General features: G+C 37.9%; 1 protein-coding gene and 1 long non-coding RNA gene across 4 annotated transcripts; one reads left to right on the top strand and one right to left on the bottom strand.

Moving 5' to 3' along the window:
* The first annotated feature begins 1,187 nt into the window (after positions 1-1,187).
* Positions 1,188-6,809, top strand: LOC103879097. The gene is made up of 2 exons (XR_004179462.1): positions 1,188-3,108; positions 6,202-6,809. It is a non-coding gene; the product is annotated as an uncharacterized LOC103879097 (long non-coding RNA).
* IVNS1ABP (influenza virus NS1A binding protein) lies at positions 3,197-23,994 on the bottom strand. Of its 3 annotated transcripts, none has more exons than XM_009191638.4 (15): positions 23,605-23,994; positions 17,764-17,991; positions 16,087-16,215; positions 15,706-15,875; positions 15,504-15,579; positions 14,194-14,367; positions 13,763-13,888; positions 12,260-12,388; positions 8,304-8,433; positions 7,829-8,053; positions 7,271-7,392; positions 7,051-7,177; positions 6,836-6,967; positions 6,539-6,712; positions 3,197-5,095 (listed from the first exon to the last, which is right to left on the bottom strand). In XM_009191638.4, the coding sequence occupies exons 3-15, from the start codon at positions 16,195-16,197 to the stop codon at positions 4,842-4,844; spliced, it is 1,950 nt and encodes a 649-aa protein (XP_009189902.1). In that variant the 5' UTR covers positions 16,198-16,215; positions 17,764-17,991; positions 23,605-23,994; the 3' UTR covers positions 3,197-4,841. The 3 variants fall into 3 exon arrangements, with proteins under 3 accessions (XP_009189902.1, XP_009189910.1, XP_021785144.1); XM_009191646.4 differs by having other exon boundaries at positions 12,281-12,388; XM_021929452.2 differs by lacking the exon at positions 15,706-15,875.
* Between the last annotated feature and the right edge of the window lie 642 nt (positions 23,995-24,636).

The following is a 24,636-nucleotide window of genomic DNA, read 5'->3' as shown; positions in this document are numbered from 1 at the left end:
TTGCTCCCTTAGCTAGTATGACAGGTTGGGATGAATTTCCCTCTTTCCTCAAAGGGTGGTGACTACATCCAGCCTCTCAGGATGTGATAATATCCATGGCCCTTTTCTGACTTCGAGATTGGACAGGCCAGTCACATTCCTATTTATTGGGTATTTTGCTAATAAAACTCACTCCAGTGAATAGAACTGAGCTCCATGAAGGCAGGAACTACACTGTGTCTAGTGTCTCATAGTTGTGGTTAGTTAATATTTTTGACAAATTGACCTGCAGGCTCACCTACTTTAAAAAAAAAGACATACTTTACCTTTGCCTACCAAAGTTCGACTTGAAAGCTTTTAAGTTTGTCAGGTCTGTCAGGTGAAAAGCCATTCAGTAAAGTCAAACAGATATACCTCTTTTAGATCTTGGAATATGCCCCACCGAAATGGATTCTTCTGGAGCCAGAGTACCTCGAGGTATTGGCTTTCCTGAGGGTTTTAGTATTAATTATATATACTTGTATTTTAAAAAATCCATCTCTATATTCATGCAATTCTTTAATATCTTTGGCTGTTGTTAAAAGCAAGAATTGGCCCCCCTGAGGGTTTGTAGACGAGTTTTGGCCTGTGACAGGAATCCTTCTTAATTCTGATCTAGCTTTGTTTATGAACTAGGTGTAGTTTGTCTCAAATTAATTCTGGATGTTGAAAACCCTGAGGACAGATTCTTGAGCAGAATTACCAATTATAAACCTGGAAGGTGAGGTGGTGGACACCCAGATCTGAGCTACTAGCTTGGTTCAATCTTAAAGCACAAACCATTTTCAACATCCTGTTCTTTATTTCTAATGAGGTAAAATATGGACATGTTCTAAGCCCTTCTTCTAAGCTTGATATTTTAAAGGTTTAGTACCACTTTGGTTAAGCTAGAAAAACAAAACTTCTTTTCCTTCGTAAGTGTAGAGTTCTGTGAGTTCTGTCAAACATGTAATCATCAAGTCAAGATACTAAAGTCACACCACCCCTAAATATTCCCTCATTTCCCTTTGTAATTAACTCCCATCCCCATCTCAGGAGGCCATTGATGTGTTTGCCATCCCTGTAGTTTTTCCATTCCTGAATGCTATATAAATGGGGACTGTTTTTTTAAGAGACAGGGTCTTGCTATGTTGCCCAAGGCTTGAGTGCAGTGGCTGTTCACAGATATCATAGCATACTACAGCCTTGAACTCCTGGGCTCAGGCAATCGTCTCACCTCAGCCTCCTGAGTAGCTGGGATTACAGGTACACGCCACCACGCCCAGCTAGTGGAGGCTTTTGAGTCTGGCTTTTCATTTGGCATGATGCTTGAGACTTACCCATATATCAGTAGTTCATTCTTTTATTCTCAAGAAGTATTGCATTGCCATGGATGTACAAATTTATTCATTCACCAGGTGGAAGGCTACTTCATTGAATTCAGTTTTTGGTGTTTATGAATAAGGCTGCTATCTTCACATACAGGTTTGTGTGAATATTTTCCTTCACTTGGGTAATATGAATGGGATTGCTTTGTCACAGATTAGAAAGTGGATAGATCGTTTTTTAAACTGCCTGTGCACCTTTGCAGTTCCTCCAGCAATGTACGAGAGTTTAAGTTGCTCTGCAACCTAAGCAGAATTTGGTATATTCAGTTTCAGTAGGTGTATGCCATTTTGGTTTTAATTTACATTTTCTTAATGACTGATTTATGATAGTATCTTTCTCTGTTCTTAGTGGCATCCACTTCTTTTGCAAAGTGTTTTCAAATATTTTACCCATTTAAAAATTGTTTTAACAGATCTCATCTTATTACCTTGCTGGATATTTCAGTTCATCTCAGTAGTTTCATTACTCCAAGTTAGGTCTTTCTGTGTGTCTTTTTTTTTTCTGGTTAAAATTGTTATTCCCTTTGGTCATCCTGAGCAAATGTGTAGCCTCTATTCATATATGCCTCTGTTAAAGGCATTACACACAGATCCAGCATAATGCTTGAGTTTTGCTTCTCACCTTTGTTCAATCCCCAGTAAGGTGTGGAGCTATTAATAAAGTTGAGTATTTTATTGGCCAAGATTATTGGTGCTCATAGGTTGAAGAACCCAGGACATTCACATGAGTTTGTATGTTCCTCTTTATAAACTCTACTTGTTGTTCAAAGTGTCATTAATACTCTTGAGAAACTTGCGGTTTTATTATGAAGGATATCTGCAATTCATAGCAATTACTCCTTTTTAACCTAGAGACACTGATTTTACTTAATAAAACCTGTTTACAGGACCAAATTTGTAGCTCAGCCTTACCAAGGATTTAAGGATTCATATATGAGTGTTTTTCTTTCTCCCTTACACCTAATTAACCTTGTATTTTATGTCTCACTTGCTGACTCTTCAGATCTTTGCAACAAAAAGCAGCTGCGTCTAAATTACGACAGCAACTGAGTTTTGCGTGAATCATATTCACTCCTCTGAAGGCAACTCTGCAGTTACAGAAATGTCCTACTGGGGCTCCTCCTTTGCCTTCTTCAATTTTAAGAATTCTGAGGTCAGGAGAGGTAATAGGGTACATACCTAATTTGTTAATTAAGCAAGGATTCTAGTGATAGATCACATACCCAAATCCTGGATTTTCCCTAAAATATGACTATTGGGAATTTGAAAACACGCTGAGCAGTGGTAAAGTACATGACACACTAGAAGCCAAAAATCAGAACCCTACATTTAAAGTTCATAATAAAAGATCCATGCCTGAGTATAACCAATAATATTTGGTTAATTTTAGATATTTTATAGTTTTGCTACCTTTTTAGGAGATTTCGAGTGTTTTATTAAAATCGACCAGAAGTGTGGTATTACCAATATTATTTTGAAACGATTAAAAAATTCCTACTGGTTAAAAAAGGTTTTTTTTAATTGTGCTGAGGCTATGCCATTTTCTGCCTCTCTGAAGAAAGTATGTACCTTTTAGATACGGATTAACAGTAACAAATGGCCATTGAGTACTGTTTCTTCTTTTTTTCATTTACGGAAACTTCTCATCTTCACGAAGACTGGCTACAACAGCTTCTTAAAAAAGATACTTTTTGGCCACCAGACTACCTCTTTGGCATCCAAGGTAATGCAGGAAAACTTTGACCCAAAGTATTCGCATATATTATTAGCATTAAGCATGTCACTTATGAAATGAGAAGTGATCTCAAGGATTTTAGGCTGAATCCTCAACTAAAATTTTATTTCCTTGTGCTGAATAGAACACATACAGATCCATATTAAAAACAGTCATCATATTAGGCAAATTCAATCTGTCAATGTAGTTTTAGTCCAGAACCAAACCAGTGTTAGGCATTACAGAGTTACCAACCAAACTGATTTCCTTTCCTGGTGGTTCTTTGTGTAACAGATGAGAGAAATAAAGTGGCAGAGTACCAGTGAACATTTGGAGAAAATACCTAATTATTTTCTTCCTAACCCAAGTTAGCCACTGAATAGTCATCTCAGAATAGTCATCACTGAATAGTCATCTCATCCCAGTTGGCCCATTAGGTTCCTGTGTGCCTCATCTTCTGTGAGAAAAAAAAACTTTATATCAATCATTCCTTATTTCAGATGTAAGATGCCGGGTGAGTTATTTTCCCCAAATTTCTTAAGCTCATTACTGGAAAAAAATTTCTCAAAACTTTTAGTAATGAATGAGTGTACAAGCAGCAACTGGATATTAATCCCATGGTGCAAGGATTTCCTGCAAAGTACCTTTAATGTGTTTGCATCAGCAGCAAGCATTAGGACATGCTATTTTGGCACCATAAGTTAGGTGTGTAGCACTACACATTACAGACCAAGTCATCCCAACCAATATTTATCCATAAGAACAGATAAACTGAACAAAAACATAGTTCTGATAAAACCTGCATTCACAACCTAATGTAGTTTAAAATAATTTTTTTTCACAATTGAGGGCTGCTATTTAGGATTGTTAATAATAAAAACAGGGATTATATAGAAGAGAAAACACTATTTTTTACTGCTATATGTCTTGCTATATAAAACCCTCAACAAGTCAAAATATTTAAAACCAGTGTTTCAAATACCAAAAATCACACCTATGTTACTGTTCAGTAACTCCACTCAAATAAATGTTAGTACTGCATTCTTGAAGGAAAAAAACTGCAGCTGAGGCAAGAGTGCTGAAGTTTGCACTCAGAGAGTTTAAAAGACCCCTACTCTGCAAACTTGAAGACTGCCACTCTGCTTCAATAACTCCAACCTGCCACATTTTACTTCAATAGGTAAAGCACTCTGCTGAGAATATAAAAAGTTATAAAAAGGCAATCATAAAAGATTAAATATTGGTAGGCATGTCAGCTTCCTTTTAATAAAAACAAAAATAGTCAATGTCATCTATTTAAATAAGTATCCTTTGTTATAGAGTGTTCCAGTTATTGAAAAAGGGCCCTTAAAAAACCCAACTGTCTACATCTTTAAACCCTATCCCTCTTACCCCATAATAACATTTGAGGGAAGAGTCATTTAATGTGCAAATTGGCAAAACAAATGTGGAGGAGAGGGGACTTCTTGAAATGATGTGCCCAATCAATTCTCGGTTTATTCTTTTCCAAAAAGTAAAATAACCAAAGTCTTAAAAATACACAAAACAGACCTTCATCTTTGCATTCCTTTCTAAATAAACACAAAAAGTATGTACAGCATGTTTAATAATATGCAATATGCAAAAGCTTTGTGTTGCTGTTAGCAACATCTATACCCACCCACCCTCCTTATTCACAAGTGTACCTCTACTAAACACAATTACATCACTAAGCCTGTTAGTTTGAGAGGGTCTTAAATTTGTTAAAACTGGAAAATCTTTGTATAGGGGCTCCATTCATTTGACTCAAGGTTGTAGACTTCCACCGTATTCAGAAATTCATTGCCATCGAATCCTCCCACTGCATAAATGGTGTTCCCTACAGTTGCAATCCCAGCATTGCTCCTTGGTGAAGTCATATTTCCCATCATCTTCCACTCATTTCTAGTTGGATCATACATTTCCACACAACTGATGGCATGAGAACCATCAAAGCCACCACATACAAACAGTTTTCCTAAAAGAGAAATGACATAGGGTAAATCCAGAGACTAAAGTATAATAAGGTAAAACTCCCCTAAATCTGTCTTTTGCTTAAAAATCAGTGGTTTTTAAAATAGAAATGCCTGTTCATTCTGTCAAAAAGAATTTATTAAATGCTACTAATATGGCAAATACTCTCTAAGAGCTGGGAATCAAATCAATAAAAAAAACCATTCCCAAATGGAACTTAGGCAACTTAAAAGGGGAAGGGAGAGGAAGCAGTAGCAGCATCTAAATAAAGTACAATTTTCACAAAAACTCTGTGGTAGTTACTACTATTATTTCAAAGAAGAAAAGAAGCAGGAAGAAGCTGGTCAGTTATCCTACAGATGCAGCTACTAAGTAGCAAACCAGAATAGTTCTGTGCACTGGACTTTGTATCAGCCCAGTGTACAGAATTAAGACTCAGAAGAGATTATAGGAAAGCAGGAAAATATTTTAGGGCTTTCCAACTGTATAAAATGATTTTGGGGCCAGGTGCGGTGGCTCATGCCTATAATCCCAATACTATGGGAGCCCAAGGTGGGAGGACTGCATGAGCCCAGGGGTTCAAGACCAGCCTGGGCAACACAGTGAGACTATGTCTCAATTAAAAAATAAAATAAAATGATTGTGGTACAGAAATTTCTTCTGGAAACAGAGTTATGACTATTTTCAAATAGATAAAATGTTAGCAATAAATACTCTGTAGCTTAGAAAAAATTTTATTACTGATTCTCAAATTCATTATTTTTTCATTTGACCATCACTTAACCAGCTTGCATTCTATGTATCTGTAAACCACACTGACAAGGCTCTAGGCCAATAGGCCGTGTCTACCCTTAAGCTTTCACCAGTTGAGCCGTAAGCCTACTAAAATTCAGCCTGGTACCAAAAACAATGCTAACTTTTTAATTATGGTTATATACTTAGACATTAAGTAAAAGCCAATAAAATGGATGTGGAAAGAAAGCTATGTCTACATTTAAAAAGTTTAATACTTTGGAAACTTGTTAAAATAGTCTAAAGGTTATATTTCCAATTAGGTATGGAGTAGACAGTTGGAAAAGACTACGGATTTGCATTTACTTTGTTTTGCAGATCAGATTCTTTAAATTCTGGTTCTCTGGGAAACTCAAAATCCAAGATGATGCATTATGGATATGTTTTATAGAAGAAAATGACTTGGAAATTCACTCAGTGTACCCATCAAAAGACTGGCAAATTAATTTAAGTTATATATCAAGTATTATAAGTCTTTGATTAGCAAATGTATTTCTAAAGGACAAATCACCCTAATCTCCATTGCATCACCAGAAATGACTGCTTCTGAATTCTTAACTGTACAACTATAGTTATCATTGACCTTTTCTCTCAGAGTTTTAGAACAAAGTCTTGCCACTATCTACTCTTCACTTCTCCAAATCTCAACACTCACCATTAAGAACAGCCACTCCAGCTCCTCGTCTAGCCACATTCATGGGTGCAATTAAAGTCCAGGTGTTATTTTCAGGATTGTATCGTTCTACTGTGTTCAGACAATTCCAAGATTCTGCACCTCCGATTATGTACAAATAACCACCAAGTTCACAGACTGCAGACTGGTGTCTCCCTACAAGAAAAGTCAAGTCAAGATTATTGCTACATCTCCCAGACTTTAAGTGTGTACTACACATACTGTTAATTTAAAGGTCTTAAAAAAAAAAAAATGAAAAAAGGAAAAAAATCAACTTACGAATGTTAAGAGGAGCACAGCTCGTCCACAACTTTGTTACAGGATCAAATACATCACAATTTTTCAGTCCTTTTTGACCATATGGATCAGAGCCACCAACGATGTATAATTTTCCATCCAGAGCACACACTCCTATGTAAGTATAAAATAAAGTTATATATTGATAATTTAATTATCATATTTAAATACTGGATATCTCAGGAGAAAATTATTACCTGCATTACAACGGTTAGTTCTCAATTCTGGAACAGGAATCCAGTCATCTATGTTTGAATCATACATCTCTCCACAACTCAGGTCATCTGAGTGGCCATTTGATCCACCTACCACATAGAGCTGGCCCTATGCCAAAAGTGAGAGATGAGAATTTCCAACATCCTGAAGTTATGAGGAAAAAGCTAAATATAGGTTGCTCCTGGAACATGATGTGCTTACCATGAGTACAGCCATTTGAAATCGGGCTCTTGGTGTTCTCATGGGAGCAAGAAAGGACCAATGATCTGTATGTGGGTCATAGCATTCGACTGTTCGAAGACATTCCTCTCTGTTATAGCCACCTGGTAAAAAATAAAACCATATAGACTTATGTTTAAAGTATTAAACTGGGCCATGGTTTCTAGTCCTGTAAGTTTAAGAAATCTGCACAATGAGAAAAAGTATTAAAACTTTTTAGGGATGCCTTAGTTGATCTTCTAACTTAAGTGCTTGTAATAGCTAAAAAAATAACATTATCAGTATAAGTAAACTGCTGAAGTCTTGGCTTGAAAATTAGAAAAATTTAGCCACGACATAATTTTTTTTTAAATTAGAGACAGACATTGAACTGAAGGTTAGCCATATTCAATAGTATTGTTATTTCCCTGTCTTATTGGATTGCCATGAAAGATGGCATATTAAACCCTCTCTTTGAAAGTTTGCATGTTACAAAAATGCCCATCTACATGCTTAGCCAGTTGACTGCTTCTGTTATGTCACTCATCCGTCTGTTCTTACCTGCAGCTATGAGTTTGCCATTCATCTCTGCTGTTCCTAGACCAGATCGTGCGTACTGCATAGGAGACATGGGCTTTTCGATTAGCTCATCTTGTTGCATCTCAAAGCTTAAACTCTTACTTAGTTTTGGAGTACTTGTTGGTGAGCTCTGTGGGCTATTTCTCCCATGAAGAAAAATGACACAGAATATACCATCCAGCACAGCCAGGCACAAGTAAGTGTTATCTGTAAGCACAAGAATTCCAGGTTTAAGATGTAATTATTACTTTTGGTTGGTGTATATGATCCTGAATTGGACTCCACAGTCTCCACATCCCAGACTGGAACAATCTGCTCTCATTTTCCAAATTTAATTGCTTCTGAGTTTTTTCCTCGAGTAGTCAATTTAAAAGGTATTAAATTGGCAACACTCCTTCTTAAACATAGGTAAGCTGAAAACAATGCTGAAAACAACTGGCAAGTGTCATATACTTACTTGAAGTCTTTTCTGAAGCAACGATTTTCCACTCATGCTTAGGGCTTTGTACTGTAGCATTTGGAGAAGAGAGACATCCAGTTGAACTGCTACTTATCTGCTTATGGCCATTCTCACGTGGTGGCTTTTTCTGCAAAATCAAAAGGTAGCTACAGAAACCTAGCCAAAGACCACATCTGATGTACCTTTGTTCCTGAGCTATTCCACAACACTGAGTATCCTTCACCTATATATGACATTTATAGGACACTAACTTTAACTCAAGCCAGCACTTTCCAAATGACACAAATTACTGGCATACTTCCACCTCCACTTAATGATGAGACAACTACACCTAAACAATTACCCTAGGTAAGAAAAAGCTCAATTTTAACAATTTGAAAAACATGTTGCAAATCAAGACCTCAATAGAAGAAAGAAAAAAACCAATCTATAAGTGATATAAGCTCACAGATTTTTATATTAAGTATAGAATCTTCTAAAAGAATGTTGTAAATTTTAAATAGTATGAATTAACAGAGAATACATTTAACCCACTATTTTCATGAAACTGTCAAACCTAACTAAATCATATGTACAGGTATCCTTCATACAATGCCAGCAAAACGTAAGCAGACATAGATTCATCCGGTTTCTCTGAAAGTACTTTACAGGAAAAAAGTGGCAATTACAAGAAACACTTAAAAGAATATTTCTTTAGGTATTATAGAGTGGTTTTCTAGACAAAATTACATCAAAACACAAGAAACAGTAATCAGAAATGAAACATTACTAAAAACAACCAAATATTCACAAAAGTAGAATATACAGGAACACTAAAGAGGGAGAAATGAACAAAGCTGCCAATATCCAAATAATTGTAAGAGAACTACTTTACACATGTGTTCTCATGTATGAGTTTTCCATGATGGTTTCCTTCCAATTACTTTAGCCTTTGCCACTTCCAAAGGATATGATCTTTTGGAATTGGAAGAGTAAAGACTACTCTGAGAGGAACTGCCAAATGAACAGGTAGCACCTTCAGCTCCTGGCCTAGTTTGCTCATCCCACTTGCGCTGGTCCAGACGGCCAGACCACAAGGATAGGTAAAATTTCTAATGGAAATTTCTGTTGCTAGTGGAAGCAAAAAGCCACATAACAAGTAATAGAGAAAAAGATTTTGGTAGCTACTTGAAGCTATAAGAAAAAGCTATATCAAAAGTTAGGCCTGAGTGTGGTTACAACATACATAGGCTATTTTGAGAAAAGGCAGGGAATATATCATCAATGGTTATCATTAAATTCCACTTAGATGTTTATTATGTACCTAGGTATTACTAGATACTTTATTTACATCATCTTTTTTAGTCCAGTGAGGGTGATATTATCTACCCATTTTATAGATAAAAATACTGAAACTCAAGAAGATACGCATTGCCCAAGGCAATACAGCTAAAAGAAAGACTAGGACTTATGAAGATAAACCCCACCCTTTTTATACTATGACAAGTTACGTCATAGTATGAAACAGATTTACACTATGACAGGCTGTTTTCCAGTTTTTCACTGTTACTAAAGTTGTGAATGCATCTGTTCATATCACTTTTATACTATGAATATTAAGAATAAAAAATAAGGTTAGACTTATCTAACCTTATCTATTATTATGAATTACAAAGTACATAAAACCTCATCCCAACCTGTGGGAAGAAGGGATCCAAATATCACAAATGGATGATGCTTACATTGAGGCTGTATTGGGGTAAGAAAACTGTTCTAATATACAAACTATAATTAAGAGAAAATGACTGTGGAAGAGAAAGGCCCTATAGCAATGCTTCATAACAATGCCTAATAACAAACATAATATAGAAATGCTGGTTAAATCCTTTATATGTAAAGGATATATCCCTAAACCTTATTTTACATGACCTCCCAGAGGATTTGACAGTGTACAGTTTAGTTCTCCTTCAAATTTTCTTCTCCTACCTTAGGCAGCTTTTACAACATGATTAGATTCTTATTGTCCTGTAACTTTTCTAATGGCTTCTTCTCAATGTTCTTTTTCTTTTCTTGAAGTCTAACATGTGTCCCTCTCATCCTCTTCATGATCTCTATTCATGGCATCACATTCTAATGAGTCACACATGTCAGAATCCCACTTACTCTCAAATTCTCCCTTTTCCCTCATCTTGCTAAGCAATCATTAAGGCCTGCTAAGTCAACCTTTGTTAATATAAATGTCTACTTATAGACATACATAAAAAATCCATCCTTTCTCCTTCATACCCCTAAATTAAGCCCTCATCATTTTTTTAAAACCTGAACTACTACTGGCAATAGTCTATCAACTGGGCTCAAACTTTTATTGATCTTCTGCATCTGGTTATAAAAACAGGAAGGGTCCAAGGCAACAATTTTAGAAAATAAAAAACCAGAAATCAGTTGGAATATCCCAGCCCAGAGACTGCCACCTAATAGTTAGACTGTTCCCCAGTTTTTCACTATTACTAAAGTTGTGAATGCATAACTTTCATATCACTGTAGTCTTACCTAAGGCTTCCCACTGCCTATAGGATAAAGTATAAGCCCCATTCGATACTCTTTGCTATCTAACACTTCTCCCTTTATCTGCTATGCAGACTCCTCTAAATCCTAAGACTGCTCAAAAGTTACCTCTTGTGTGAAATATCCCTGGCTTCTCTCCTGTCTCATTGTGTCCTCCCCTTTAGGCTTTTCATAGCTACCCCTTATAAGCCTGTATTGTTTTGCCCACTCTTAGAAGGTCCTACAAGCAGAAACTGTCTCTTAGACACATTTTTGTGTTGCCATACCGAACTATGGCCTGCCATTTATTGGGCACTCAACCTCTCTGCATGTTGAAAACATACTTTTAAAATGTTAACTCGAAATGTTTACAGTTAAGGGGGAAAATATCCTCAATATATTCAAAATGTACAAACTAAGTTCTCAACTAATTCAAATTCCAAAACTTTTAGAAAATAAAGATATTCACCCACTATTGCCACAGGACACCAGAGAGCTAACACCTGATAATTTGTAACCATATAGGCTACTACTAAGTCTACCACTTACCCTCTGATTTTTAAAGAAAAGCATTCCTCAGTCTGGGTTGAGTCAACTACTTTATAGCTTGTCCCTCAAAAACATAATTTGAGCTAAAGGCCAAATAAAAAGAGGCAAGAGAAAGGCTGCCAGGATGCTAGAAACCTTCTCTTCTTGATTTGGGTAGTGTTTACACTGGTAGGTTCACTGTGTGGCAATTATGACTTGTGTACTTTTCTGTATTTGTCCATAAACTTAAAAAGTTTAGACCTGAGAAGTTTGTTCTCTAGTAATTGTTGATAATGTGTCTGAATAATTATGTGTTTACCCGTAGGGGAGAAATGAAATTGGATTTTATAAAATGCAAAGTAACTCAATTGGCACAGTGGAACTCTACTATATTTTAATTCATTTTGGTTAAGAAACATCTAGATCAGGTTGTAACATATGATCAACCACTTTTAAACTTATTACATTGTATAGTCCATCTTACCTATACCATTTCTAATTTCCAGTGAGACAGCTCAGTAGTTAAGGTAACATCCAAAATTTCTTTCATAGCCATCAACAATTTAAGTCCCCCTGCCCCTTTTTAAAAAAAACTGAGTTTATCAGTCATGCCTGCCACAAACAACTACTTTTCATAATCTTCCCAAATAATTTCTATATTGTTCCATCTTATTGGTCTTTACTATTTGTAATTCCTGCTTTATGAGAAAAAAATTTCAATAGGGTTTCCTAATTCGTTAATATCTTTTCATGTAGCAAAAATACTAACTCTAAGATATGCTTGTTTTCTCCCAAAAATGTTTCTGTCCAGTTATACCAATGAAATTGGTCTACTTTCCTTTATTAAAGGAAAATTTAAGTATGCTATCAAATTCTCTAGTCAAATTTTAACCTGAGGTTACCTCAGACTGTGCAATGTGTACCTGCACAAACTGAATGTGGTCATCATCACTGCCAAACACCTCAGCCTGTCCATCTAGTAGGTTCCCATCAAGCAGCTTGTGATCAGCTGAGTAGTACAAGGTTTGAACCTGCAAAACAGCAACAGAACACCCATGTGGCTACGGTCACCATGGCTACTCCACTAGTATGCAGATTACACAAACGCCTCAAGGTAACCTCCAGTGTGCTTCTTGAACTTCTTGACATATTACTCTGGCAGGATCCGGAGGTAAAGAAAAATACATGTCATGGTGGTAAAAATTTAAAAAAAAACAAAAACAAAAAAACAAAATCAAATACAAAATCTTTCAATACTGGCTGAAGAGTCGTTGGCTTGATTGGCTTGAAAGAAATCTTCATTTTTTTCATAGCTTCTATCATATAACAGTAAGAAAAAAAGCACTAGTACAATATATACTCTTAAATAATATACATATTTACAATAAAATACTGAATATAGTTTACACCTTTGCAGATAAGTGGTCTGGTTTGCATAAACATATTTCCTTCCTGTAAGCAATGTCAAGAAAAACAAAGAAAAAACAAATGCAAAATTTCAAGCAAGCTGTAGAGTTATCTCCATTGACAGATGCAAATATATAGCAAATGCATCTGACTTTCAAGTGGGAATCATAGAATTTAAAGATAATCTGTTAGCCCTTTTAGAACATAATGATGACAGTGTTTCTGCAGGCCTAACAGATTTGGTAAGCTCTCAAAGGAACTCTGAAATGTTTAAGTGGAGAGAGAAACTCAAGGTTACTCCACTGCTCCACCTGCGTGTTTTCAATTCCCACCATTTCTCCATCAATTTTGTTTATCTTGTGTATTTTTTTAAAAAGTAGCCCAAGTTAAATGAGTGACTATATGTATGAACAACACCATTGAAAAACACACAGCTTTAAAGACAAGAATCCTGTAAAGGAGTAAACACCATTAAATCATCATCGTTCTCTGCCCACAGCGGATTTTTCTTAGGAGAACTGGGGCAGGACTGCTGCTTCTTTACGTGTCAATACACTTGAGGTTTCTTCTTGTTTCTTCAGTCTTGGGTATCCTAGTTTTGTTAATAAACCTATGGGGAGATAAATCAATGGGGAGGAACAACCATTAGAAGCTTTTACCTACTTGTCAAATTTAAAGCAAAAACCTGTGAAGAAAAATTAAGAATCTACAGAAAATTTCAGTACCACTTCCCATTTCTAAAGCAAATTACAAGCTACTTTAAAGAAAGTTAACAGCACATAATAAGCAAAGAAATAAAAAAAGAAAAGCAGAAGACCAAACTGAACAGTTCATTCAGCTCACCTGGACACCCCCCCTGTTTCTCAGCTTAGGGGTACCTATAGCAAAATTTAAATTCTTTAGGGTCATGGTTATAAAATAAAAGTGAAAGGGAATCCTTCATGTTATAGCAAAATAATTTTTAAAAGTGGTTGAATCCCATTTACTTTAAAACTAACCTCTTCCATCAGCTCTTCCAGACTGTCTCCATTCTCCCAGATGCTACGCTGCACCCAGTTGATTACCTTTGTATACAATTTGCCATTGCTGGGCAAGCAAACATTATCTTCAAGCATTACCTCCAACTAGAATTGGAAAAAACAATGACATGGATCAGTGTTGGGCTTCTAGTTCTCAGCTTAATTCCCAATTTCATAATAAAGTTGTCATAGATGCACAATTCATTCCATACATTTACTCTAATTTGTAAGGAACCAGTAATCAAAAACAAAGTAAACAAACTGGTAGGTAGAAACTCATTACGCTGCTAAGAACAACAGTATAATTTCGATGTACCATTTCATAATCACTACTCACTTGCTTGAAACACAGACCAAGATTCCATGCCTGGAACTAGATAGTATACATCTGTTTATAGAGTTCACCTTACCTTTAGCCTTGGAAGCTTAAGAAACTCCTCCTCTTCCGAAATTTGTAACAAATGCTCCTGAATATAAGCATCAACTTTATTCAACAAACGGGAGTCTCCCATACAACTTGCAAAATTTCGGTAAGAGATGCAGCTGGTAACATCCATTCTTGATAGTAAATAATCACCACAAACCTTGGAAAAGAAATATATGAGTGCCAACACTTACATATCTTTTATTCAACAAATATTTAATGTTCAGTGTGGTAAACACTATATGAAGATACAAAGATGAAGCAAAAATCACTGTCTTAATACAACAAATGTAATAGTGGTAATAACATGTATACAAATGATAAACATCAAATTATGCTATACAGATATGTAAGTTTTAGTTTAAGGAGAGATGCAACAAATTGAAATGCTATGTAAGTTCACATAAGTATTTTCAAGTAGAATAATGTGGTAAGGCTTCATGAAACAATATCTGAACTGGGCTCTACAGGAGAGATGATATTGATATTGAATGCAGACAGAAGTAGAGAAGATGCTGCAAACAATTTAATTTGGTTGGAGAAAAGATAACTAGGAAATAGTTTTGGAAAAACAGCGACTAGATTAGGGAAAATCTAGAATACTTAATTCAGGGATACGTGCTGTAAATTAAGGAAGGATTTTTGAGCCAAGGAGTGGTATTAGAAGAAGGGCTAGCAAATAAAACATTTTCTTAAAGGCCCAGATAGTAAAAGCATTTTAGGCTTGTAGACCATACTGTTTGTCACAACTGCTCAATTCTGTCATTGTAGCTGGAAAGCAGCCTAGACCATATGTAAATGAACACACATGGTTGTATTGGAATAAAACTTTATAAAAATAGGCAGCTGGCCGGTAGGCCTTAAGTTTACTGGCCCCCATACATTAGGGGATTAAATGCCTATTTTCCAAAAGTACTTTTTACTATTAAATTCTAGAAGGAATACTTTTAGAGAGCACAGGAAGTTTAGGAGAACACAGAATTGAGGACATAAGTTATGTGATTAACTCTTAAGAAAAACATTTATTTTAATTCATGCTATCAAAGGCTGACATAGCCACCCTACCAGAGAAGACTGCTGAAAGGGTAAGACTTTAGCCCAAGTTATCTGAGAAGTGTGATCTTGCTACATTATTATAGCCAGCCAAACAGTTAAAATAACATATTGACTATTCTGAGGGAAAAAAGGGACATTTTCAATTCCTTGAGACTAACAAGATGTTTCATGATAAATTCAGCATTGCAATAACACAAAATAAGACTCCATAAGTGATTTTATTTACTTCTGATACTCTACCTGCTTTACTCGATCCATCTTCAGCTTTTTTGCTGCAGAATAAACATCTTTTACCAATTCCTTATCTGCTTTCAACCTATTAAAAAAAAAGTTATTTATGATACCAAAGCCTTAAAACACACTTAATTTAAATATATGTAGCAAGACTTGGAATTTTCTGAAGATATTCCCTAATTATATGGTTTACTTCAAATGTACTTACTGAGCAGTGTAGGCATAATTCAACAGGACTTCAACAGCTTCTGGATTGAGATCATCAAATTTAACATGAGAAATTCCATGAGGATCACTATCACTATTAAAGATTTCAAATAAATAGGGACTGCAGCAAGCTAGCACTGCTCTGTGTGCTAACATTTCATGGCCACAGACCTGAAATTATGAAGAATTATAATTATAAGTAGTGTGGATTATGTGCTTCTCTAGCTAATTACTACATCAGATTGCTTTATCTTACATTTCTCAGTATTCTTTTAAAAAATCATTTCATTAAATGCCTATGTAAAAGAAAATAAGGAAATCTAAGAACTTATGGCTTTTAGTAATAAAAAATTCTATAAATTTTGAATTAAATTTTCAATACCTGAAGTCGAACATCACAGAACTGGCCACTTTTCCTCAGGGCATTTAATTTGGCAACAGAAGACTCAATAAAATTTTCATCCTCAAACATCAAATATCCATTGGGAATCATTTTTCCTTATAAATTTGGCTAAATGAAAAGAGAGCCGAGTTATTTTACTTGCAAATAATGGTTTTAAAAATATAATGCTAAAGAGTAATACAGTCTCTTTATTCTCAAATTCCATCCTATAAATGATACATAAAAATTTCATCACACAAAAACATAGCTGAAACAACACCTGTGCTGAATGTCCAAGTCTTTGTTCCCTAATACTTTGGTCACAAGACTTTCAAAAGATTCAAACAGTAGCAGCTATCTCAACAATTTTGGCCGGGTTCCCATGCCTATTAAGCAAATTGATTCTGAAGGGAAGGAAATGAAACTCCATCCTGCCCAAACCCATATAACAAGTAACCTAAAAGCCTGAAAGGGTAAAATAGCCAGTACATATAGGTTTCCTTGGATTTGGGCTCCTGTCATTCCTTTACCCACAAGTGAGAAAAACTATTATTTATCCTAATCCTGCCCCTTTTCAGTTTCCTTAAAGGGCCCCCAATTTGCTCCTAGTCTTCAAAATTATATACAGTCAAGATTTATATGCAAAAAATTGCCTAATTTCTTCCTCCCTTGCCATATACACAGACTTAAAAAGTCTGATTAGTCTTGTCACTGTATCTACAAAATGATTTTTATAAATGTTTTGAAACATAAATGATTAAAAATGAACTTATATTCTGTTCCTTTCATATATTCTAAATCACTTATCTCATCAGATTATATAAATATAAATGGGAACTTAAAACTTTTTTGCATTTTACCATTACTTATAAACAACTGACTAATGACTACACAAAATGCATAATTAAAAAACAGTAATAGGCCGGGCGCTATGGCTCACACCTGTAATCCCAGCACTTTGGGAGGCCGAGACAGGTGGATCATTTGAGGTCAGGAGTTCAAGACCAGCCTGGCCAACATGGTGAAATCCTGTCTCTACTAAAAATACAAAATTTAGCCAGGCGTGGTGGTGGGCGCCTGTAATCCCAGCTACTTGTGGGGGCTGACGCAGGAGAATCGCTTGAACCCAGGAGGCAAAGGTTGCAATGAGCCGAGATCGTGCCACTGCACTCCAGCCTGGGCAACAGAGAGACTCCATCTCAAAAAACAAAATAAAGAACAGTAATAGGGAGGCCAAGGCAAGAAGATTGCTTGAGCCCAGGGGTTTGAGACCAGTCTGGGAAACAGTGAAATCCTCTCTCTACAGAAAATGTGAAACCCGTCATGGCGGCGGCGCACACCTCTAGTCTCAGTTACTAGGAAGGCTGAGTCAGGAGAATCACTTGAGCCCAGGAGTTCCAGGCTGCAATGAGCTATGATCCCACCACTGCACTTCAGCCTGGGCAACAGAGTGAGAGCCTCTCTCTCTAATTAAAAAAAAAAAAAAGGCAGTAAGAAATTTTACTTTGAAGTCAAAATATAGAAAAGAAAAATACAAAAATGTTTTTTATACTCAAATGATTACTGACTTCTCTGCCTTTAAAAAAAAAAAGTATGAAAGGTTTACTGTACTCGACATATCGTCTTCAGAAAAACAATATGTCTTAATACTGGACTAGGCAGAGAATATTCACTTACCTACTCTGTTGGTGGCAAATGTATTTCTGGGAACTCTTAAGTAATCCAAGGACAAAGGAGTGTTAAAAGGCGCACTTCGTCAGGGTATGAAGACAGGTGGTTGAAGTGAAGGCAGATGTGTCTTAAGCTCTAATGGTGATTCCAAAACTATCAGGCTTGAAAATGATGTAATCAAGTCCTTAAAAGCTATAGACACGAATTTCTTCTGTGATAATGGTGCATCATAATCTATAACAATGATAAATTTGAGTTATTCAGAATGATCAAAGACTCATTGATCTAGGTAGAGCAGATCATGTAAAACAAGTCCTGATCTTCAAGAGATTTGAGCTAAATGGCAAAAATATTCCCATTACATAAAAAAAGAACACAAATGCAATTCCACATAAACATTTTTCATTTAACTTGTAACAACCCAAGTGATCTAAAAAAAAAAAAAAAGCCGGTCCTTTCCCAAAGACCGGGGACTAATGACGTGTTTATGAGAGGTATAAAAGCACAAGACTTACAGAACAAATGTCAATACTGTTTAACTCTAATATTCTTTACTATTAATTTCCAACTAATATGCCAACATGCGATCTGTTTTGAGCCAGCAAGCAACCTTAGGCATTATTCCCAAGCATATATACTATGTTACTGTTCCTCAAAATGAACTCTGCACTTCCCAGACTCTGTTAAGTTTGTTCAAGTTCTTCTCTCTACCTGGAAGGCCCTTAACCCAAATTATGCCAGAGGAAATTTTACAGCCATAGAGCCTCTGCCAAATGCTCCCAGTTGGGAAGCAGTTTCTCCTCATGTTCCACATATAGAACCCTCTCTGAGAGGTATTTATGATCTTCCAGCTGGTCTATTTCATGCTGTATTTATATATACTTGTTTATCTTCCTTGACTCATGGGCAAAGCTTCTGTCTTGTTCATCTTTTGTATCCATCCCATCTCCTTTCTACCAGGACTAGCCTAAAATCTTGAACATAAAGATGAGTAATTTGTTAGAACAAACTAAACAGAAGGGAAAATACTGATGCCTGTGCTTTGTATGATCATTTTTCTCATATACCGTAATAAACTACCAATGGAATCATTCTGGTTCAAACCTAATCTTCAAGGTAATCAGTCCTCCTACCTATTCTCCCTCCCTCGTTTTCACATCATCAATTACTAGTGTCAAATTCAGATGGTACTTATTTTTTAATCACCTGAACTGCTATTACACCACTATTAATTCTGGAAACCAGAACTAAGAAATAACTTACCTGAAATATGTGCAAATATATTCATTTTTATGGATATATTATCTGTCTTATATATCAATACAACAATTCTAAATCTAACAATTATGTCAAAGTGAATAATCACTTACCACAGGACTCCACTGCAGGCTGGTCCAGTTCAAATTCAACAAACCTACTATATTTAGTTCAACATGTGTCCTAACAGGTTTCTCTGTAACAGGTTTCATGTCAAGGAAACCCAAGAATGCCAATTCAGGTTGGGATTGTTATGAATGCTTACCCCTGCATTAAAACTGTATCACAGCATTAGGTAATATTGATTTCCTCTGCTCTACCTTTTATCTAGGTTAGTTAATTTGGCTTTTCTCAAGAAACTAGTTCTAGCACATGTTTTCCAAATATGCACAATTCTTTGTACACAGAGAGAACACACTACCCTAAAGAAACCTTCAAACATTTTCAGCCAAGACCTGGCTCAAGCTAAGAAAATTTTCATATATATATGATATATACTGGCATGGTCAACTCACAGGCATAGTTGGCAACTCCTAACTTCAGTTTCATAAACTGCTCTTAAAATAAGAGTAAGAGGAAGGAGTCCCCATGCAAATTGTTATATTAAAATGCATCCTCTGAAAAGCCAAAAAGATAATATGAAGGTACTATTTTAAACTTTGACCAGTTTTATTCATTTTTTACTTGTAAACTTGATCTAACCAAAAACAAAAATGGTATCCATTTACTATATTTGACAAATTGAATGTTCTACCTAAAATTTATTTTGGAAAAAAATGGTTAAAATTACCGCAGCCCTTGGAGAAAACACTGGAGAATTTTTGGGGCGATTTGCATCAGACAAATTTGTACAATATTATTATGAATTTTGTAGTAAAATGAATCCTATATTTAGTACTTGATTTTTATTTATTTTTTACTCTAATTCCATGACAGATTATTAGTACCTCGTTTTTAGTACATCAAGGTCATAATATGAACCTCATCTCTTTAATATCTACTGATCAGAGTACAAAGCTACCTGATTTTAAAAGCCAGCCCAAATCTAGATGACATTTAAGTTAATGCAAACTTATTTTATTTAATTATTGTCCTCATACACTATATTCCTACTTTCCACCCACCTCAAGGATCAGATCAATTTTGGAGGGGATCAGATCAATTCCTGTTGCAAACCATGTTTTTGAAAGTTCACATTTACTTTCATTAAAGTGAGCTAGGGCAAATCAAGAGTTTTAAACTACTCCCCAAACTGACTTGGGATCTTATTTGGTCTATAAAACTCAAGCATGATAACTAGTGGAATTTAAAAAATGGGGAAAATTGTTTTCTTTGAAAATCCAAACCAAAAGCCCAAACATCCCAGAGTCATATAAGAATATAAAACATAGAATTATTTGGTATTTAAAATATACTTTCAACTAAATCTACACCTAGGTCACTATTCTTACACACTGAAAACAAGGATCAAATGCAATATATTCAGATAAATTCAGGATACTTCTATGGCCACTGCAAGGGATATCGAAGACTCATAAATGAGTAATTAAACTGCTTTAATAACACCCAGAAGAAGTTCACAGCCCAGAAAGATTAGCTTAACTGAAATACAATTCAACAGGCCTTATCAACGTTGTTAAAAAGGCACAATATGTCCTCCGCTAACATTTTTCTCTGGCCTTCAGTAAGAGCAAGATAAAGCAAAAGGCAATCATTTGAGGGCAGTCAGCTCCCACCAAGTAGCCATCAACTGCAATTTTAAAGGAAAGACTTTATAATACAAAGTAAATCAACAAATCTTTTTAAAACCAGAAGTTACAGCTTTCCAATGTAACCTCTAAAACCATCATCACTCACCATCCATGTATATGAAAACTCACTGAACTCATTCATTCCATCCATGCTTATAGTTTTGTAATTCTTTCACTACAACACAAACATATTTGCACCAAATGTGAAGGCACAAACTGAAATGGAATGCTCGTATCATAACACAATAAAAGTTAACTCAGTTCTCTAACCTTGAACACTTCACAGGGCAGTCAGAAAGATAAAACAAGCTATGAAAATAGCTTGAACAGAAAGGAAAAAAGGTATTAGCAAATATATTCCAGAAATGGCAGCTATTTCAGTTTCAACAGATTGTAGATTTGCAGGATGCATATGGTCATAGTGGGCAACGAAGTAAGAAAGCCTAATTCCAAGGTTTAAACAATGCTAAGCATGGAAAGCAGATGAAGGATTTAAACAAGGAGGCATAGGGCATCCTAGCAGAAATGTTGGGGATGGTCTAGAGGAATGAGTAAAGCATGGAAACAGGGCAGTTAAGATTCTGTACACCCGTGCTCCTTTAAGGCAGTGAGGACTTAAGATATTTTATTTTAGATATGTGGCATCCTTATTAAAATCAATTATCAAAATTAAGATATGTGGTATCCTTATTAAAATCAGTTACCAAAAAGCGTAACACAAAGTCGTTTATAGTTTGCTACATGGAGAAGGGAAGGAAAGGAAGAATTTGGTTTGAGACGTTCTAATGCTGAGGTATCTGCATGTTAATAACAAAAATATAATAGTATGATGTTAAGTATAGGTTCAGAAACATTTACAAGATATACAACTTGTAGTTTACAAGTGTGTATTTTCTGTTGTTCTAACAAAAACCCAGAAATCACTCTCTTACAATACTTCAATTTACACACACACACTAGAACATGACATGGTGGGAAGACCCCCAACCTTTAAGAATTCCTATTTGCAGGATTTGACTACACAATCGCACTGCTAAAAAGTGGATGAAATGACTTAGAGTTACTTCATCTTAATATCAATTATTAAGATACTTCCTTAACAGGAAAGCATATTTAAAAACGTATTTGCAAAACTACATTTAATTACCATCTAACAACTCCTTCAAGCAAGAAAAACAAAATCCCACCTTCCAAAACCAACTAGCCAAAAAGACTAATTTAAAACTAAGACTAAAACCTGAAATGTTTTGTCTTGGGGGGAAAGCTAGAAAATCAACTACAAATTATTGGCTATAGAAATTAGTATCTATCAGTTAACTAGAGATTTCATTTATTAGGAAAACCATTCCAGGGCTCTCTTTGGTCAGTGGCTCAAGTTCCGTTTACCTCTGGCTACCAAATTATGGACTTGATAAGTAGCCTGCCAGCTGGCATTAAATGATACTAGTCTCAATCCAATTCTAAAGTCCGTGTTTACCTCACGTCCAGACTTAACCAATACAACTACTCCTTCAGTATCTTTAAGACAGAAGTGTCAGCAGGCTTTAGCCTAAAAGTAATCATCAGTATTTTGTTTTTCCTAAATCAATCACTGGTGCTAGAATTATTAAAAGAAAGCATGGCCTGAGGCACTGTAGTCTATGCTGTACTTATTCATCTGTTAAGAGTGGTACTAGGCTTCCAGAGTTGTCATCTATTAGTAGACAGAAGATCACAACACACTCAACGAATAGCTTGACGCCAAGGTGTTCTAACGCTCCATCACTGCAACAGACATGAACAAAATGCGCCCTCTTGGACATCTGTATTTCTCCTTGAAATGTCAGCTGCCTCAAACCAATAGATACGTCCACTACGGACTGGGTGGGGGGGGGGGGGGGGTTGGAAGTAAATGTAGTTCTCAACTAGTGGTTCAATTTACCCTAGGTTCAACCCTCAGCCTGATACCTTCCTACCTATCATCAAGAGCTTATAATCAGAGACACTTAACAAAAAGCGTGGAGGGACGGAAAAAGAGCAAATCTTGCCACTTATTTCTTTCATAAAAAAGAAAAAGCTTCCCAGGCCTTCCTCCGCGCGCGGTCAGGCCCGCGCCCACTCCGAAGGCTGCTAGGCGAGGCCCCCAGCGCCCGCACACCCCCGCCCGGGATTGGCCAGCCCTGCAGTCACTCAGTACCGACACGTCAGGGCAGCCGCTCCCTCCCTCCTCCCGCCCCCTTCTCCCCGCGCTTGGCAAGAAAAGCGGGCAACGTGGAGCGGGAACAAAGGACCCCGCGGCCCACGGCGATCGGGGACTCCGTGCCACCCTACTCCAGGCCCGGGGCTGGCTGCCCGCCCACACGCGCCAAGTCCCGGGAGCTCTTCCAGAAGAGAATCCCACACCCCAGGCAAACCCAAGGAGAGGCGTCCGCTCCTGACAGCACGAACGGGGAGTCCCGCGCCCTCCTTCCGGCTGGTCATCCCCTCCCGGCGGCGCCCTAACCAGGCCCCCCAAAACCCTTCGAGCAAAAAACTCTCGTTCCTCCCAGCCTGCCTCCCCCGCGCCAGTGCAGAAAAGGGGTTCGAGCCTCCGCGCTCTCCGAGGCGGCCAGCGCCCGCTCTCGGTCGCCAACGCGACTCGGCAACCATGGCAGCGCTGGAGCGCCGGCCCAGCGCGGCGCGGGCTTCACGTCCCAGAGGGCGGCGGCGGCGGCGGCCGCCGCTTGGGGCTGCCTCCTATGATGAGGACACCGCTTCCGCGCCTCCTACCCTCTTCCCATCCGCCGGCGCCATCCCCTCATCTCGGATTCTAGCCGCGCCTTCTCCCTCATCTGCCGTTCGTAGAACCAGCGCGTATTACCTGGTTCATCTCTGAAGAGATGGAAACATTCATCTCTAGAGCTTCGATGGGAAGCAGGAGGAAGCGGGCGGGAATCAGCCCAACGGAAGGCGCCAGGAGGCGGCGGAAGGGGGGAGCGGTCAAGTAGAAGGACAAGGGTCCAGTCCGTGGAGACTGAGAGGAGTGGGGAGCGCCACCGAGAACTCGCGGGAACTCGCTCGCTCGCCGACACAGCCGCGCCGAAGCAGCAGGCGCAGAAACTGCGCTCAGCAGCTCTGAGCGACCGACCTCCACGCGCGACCGGGAGACACTGCCTCTGCCGCCGCCGACCGCTCGCGCCGCACCCCCTTGCACGTCACCACGTGCGCCGCCGCCGCCAACCCCTCCCAGCCCGCTTCCGTCTCGAATCCATCTGCAAATCACAGGCGAGCCCCATAAAGATCCCGCTCTAGGCCCCGCCCCCGCCCGCGGCCCCGCCCACATCCCGCCCCGCCCTCCTCCCTCTTCGACTCGGGTTCCTTCTTTCTCGGTGCAACTAGGTCAGCGCAAGGTGATCTGAGGAGATAGGCGGCGCTCGGGGGGCGCCCTCGTTCTTTATCGCGCGTTTGTCCCTCCCTCCGTTCCTTGCCCCACACCCTCACTTCGTCCAGTGCGTTGCCTGTCCCGGAACTGGTTCCCTCCAGCCGCCCTCACCTGTTCTGACTTCCCCTCGAGGCACAATAGCCTGAGAGATCAGACGTGGGAGATTAGATTGCTCGGCGTCAGACCTACTTCTAGGCAACCCCCCTAGACTGCAGCTGCTTGCCGTGGACATTAGGATCTAGCTGGGCATGAGCCCTTAACTTTGGGGTCGGGGGGGAAGTGGCGTGTGCGGGGAGGAGGCTTGCAGAGTGTGAGAAAGAAGAGAGGCACTCTCAGAAGAAGTCGAACAACTAACCCCTCATTTGGCCTGGTTTGGGTGAGAAGATTGAGTCACTTGGGGAAAAAAACAATTGGAGAAGTCAGAGAAGGTATAATACTATCAGTGGTGCCACAAACACCAGTTTACTTCCA

Source organism: Papio anubis, chromosome 1 (genome assembly GCF_008728515.1).
Source record: "Papio anubis isolate 15944 chromosome 1, Panubis1.0, whole genome shotgun sequence".
NCBI lineage: Eukaryota > Metazoa > Chordata > Mammalia > Primates > Cercopithecidae > Papio > Papio anubis.
Note: the sequence above shows the minus strand (reverse complement) of the source record. Positions and strands in the feature narration are given on the sequence as shown.

What these genes read in the sequence shown, in the direction of transcription:
- IVNS1ABP (XM_009191638.4), bottom strand. Translation starts at nt 16,197, where the DNA reads ATGATTCCCAATGGATATTTGATGTTTGAGGATGAAAATTTTATTGAG. An exon ending in TGGCAAACTCATAGCTGCAG is followed by an intron (nt 7,393 to 7,828) that starts GTAAGAACAGAC and finishes ATTTTTTACCAG; the next exon opens with GTGGCTATAACAGAGAGGAA. An exon ending in CTGTGCTCCTCTTAACATTC is followed by an intron (nt 6,713 to 6,835) that starts GTAAGTTGATTT and finishes CTTTTCTTGTAG; the next exon opens with GGAGACACCAGTCTGCAGTC.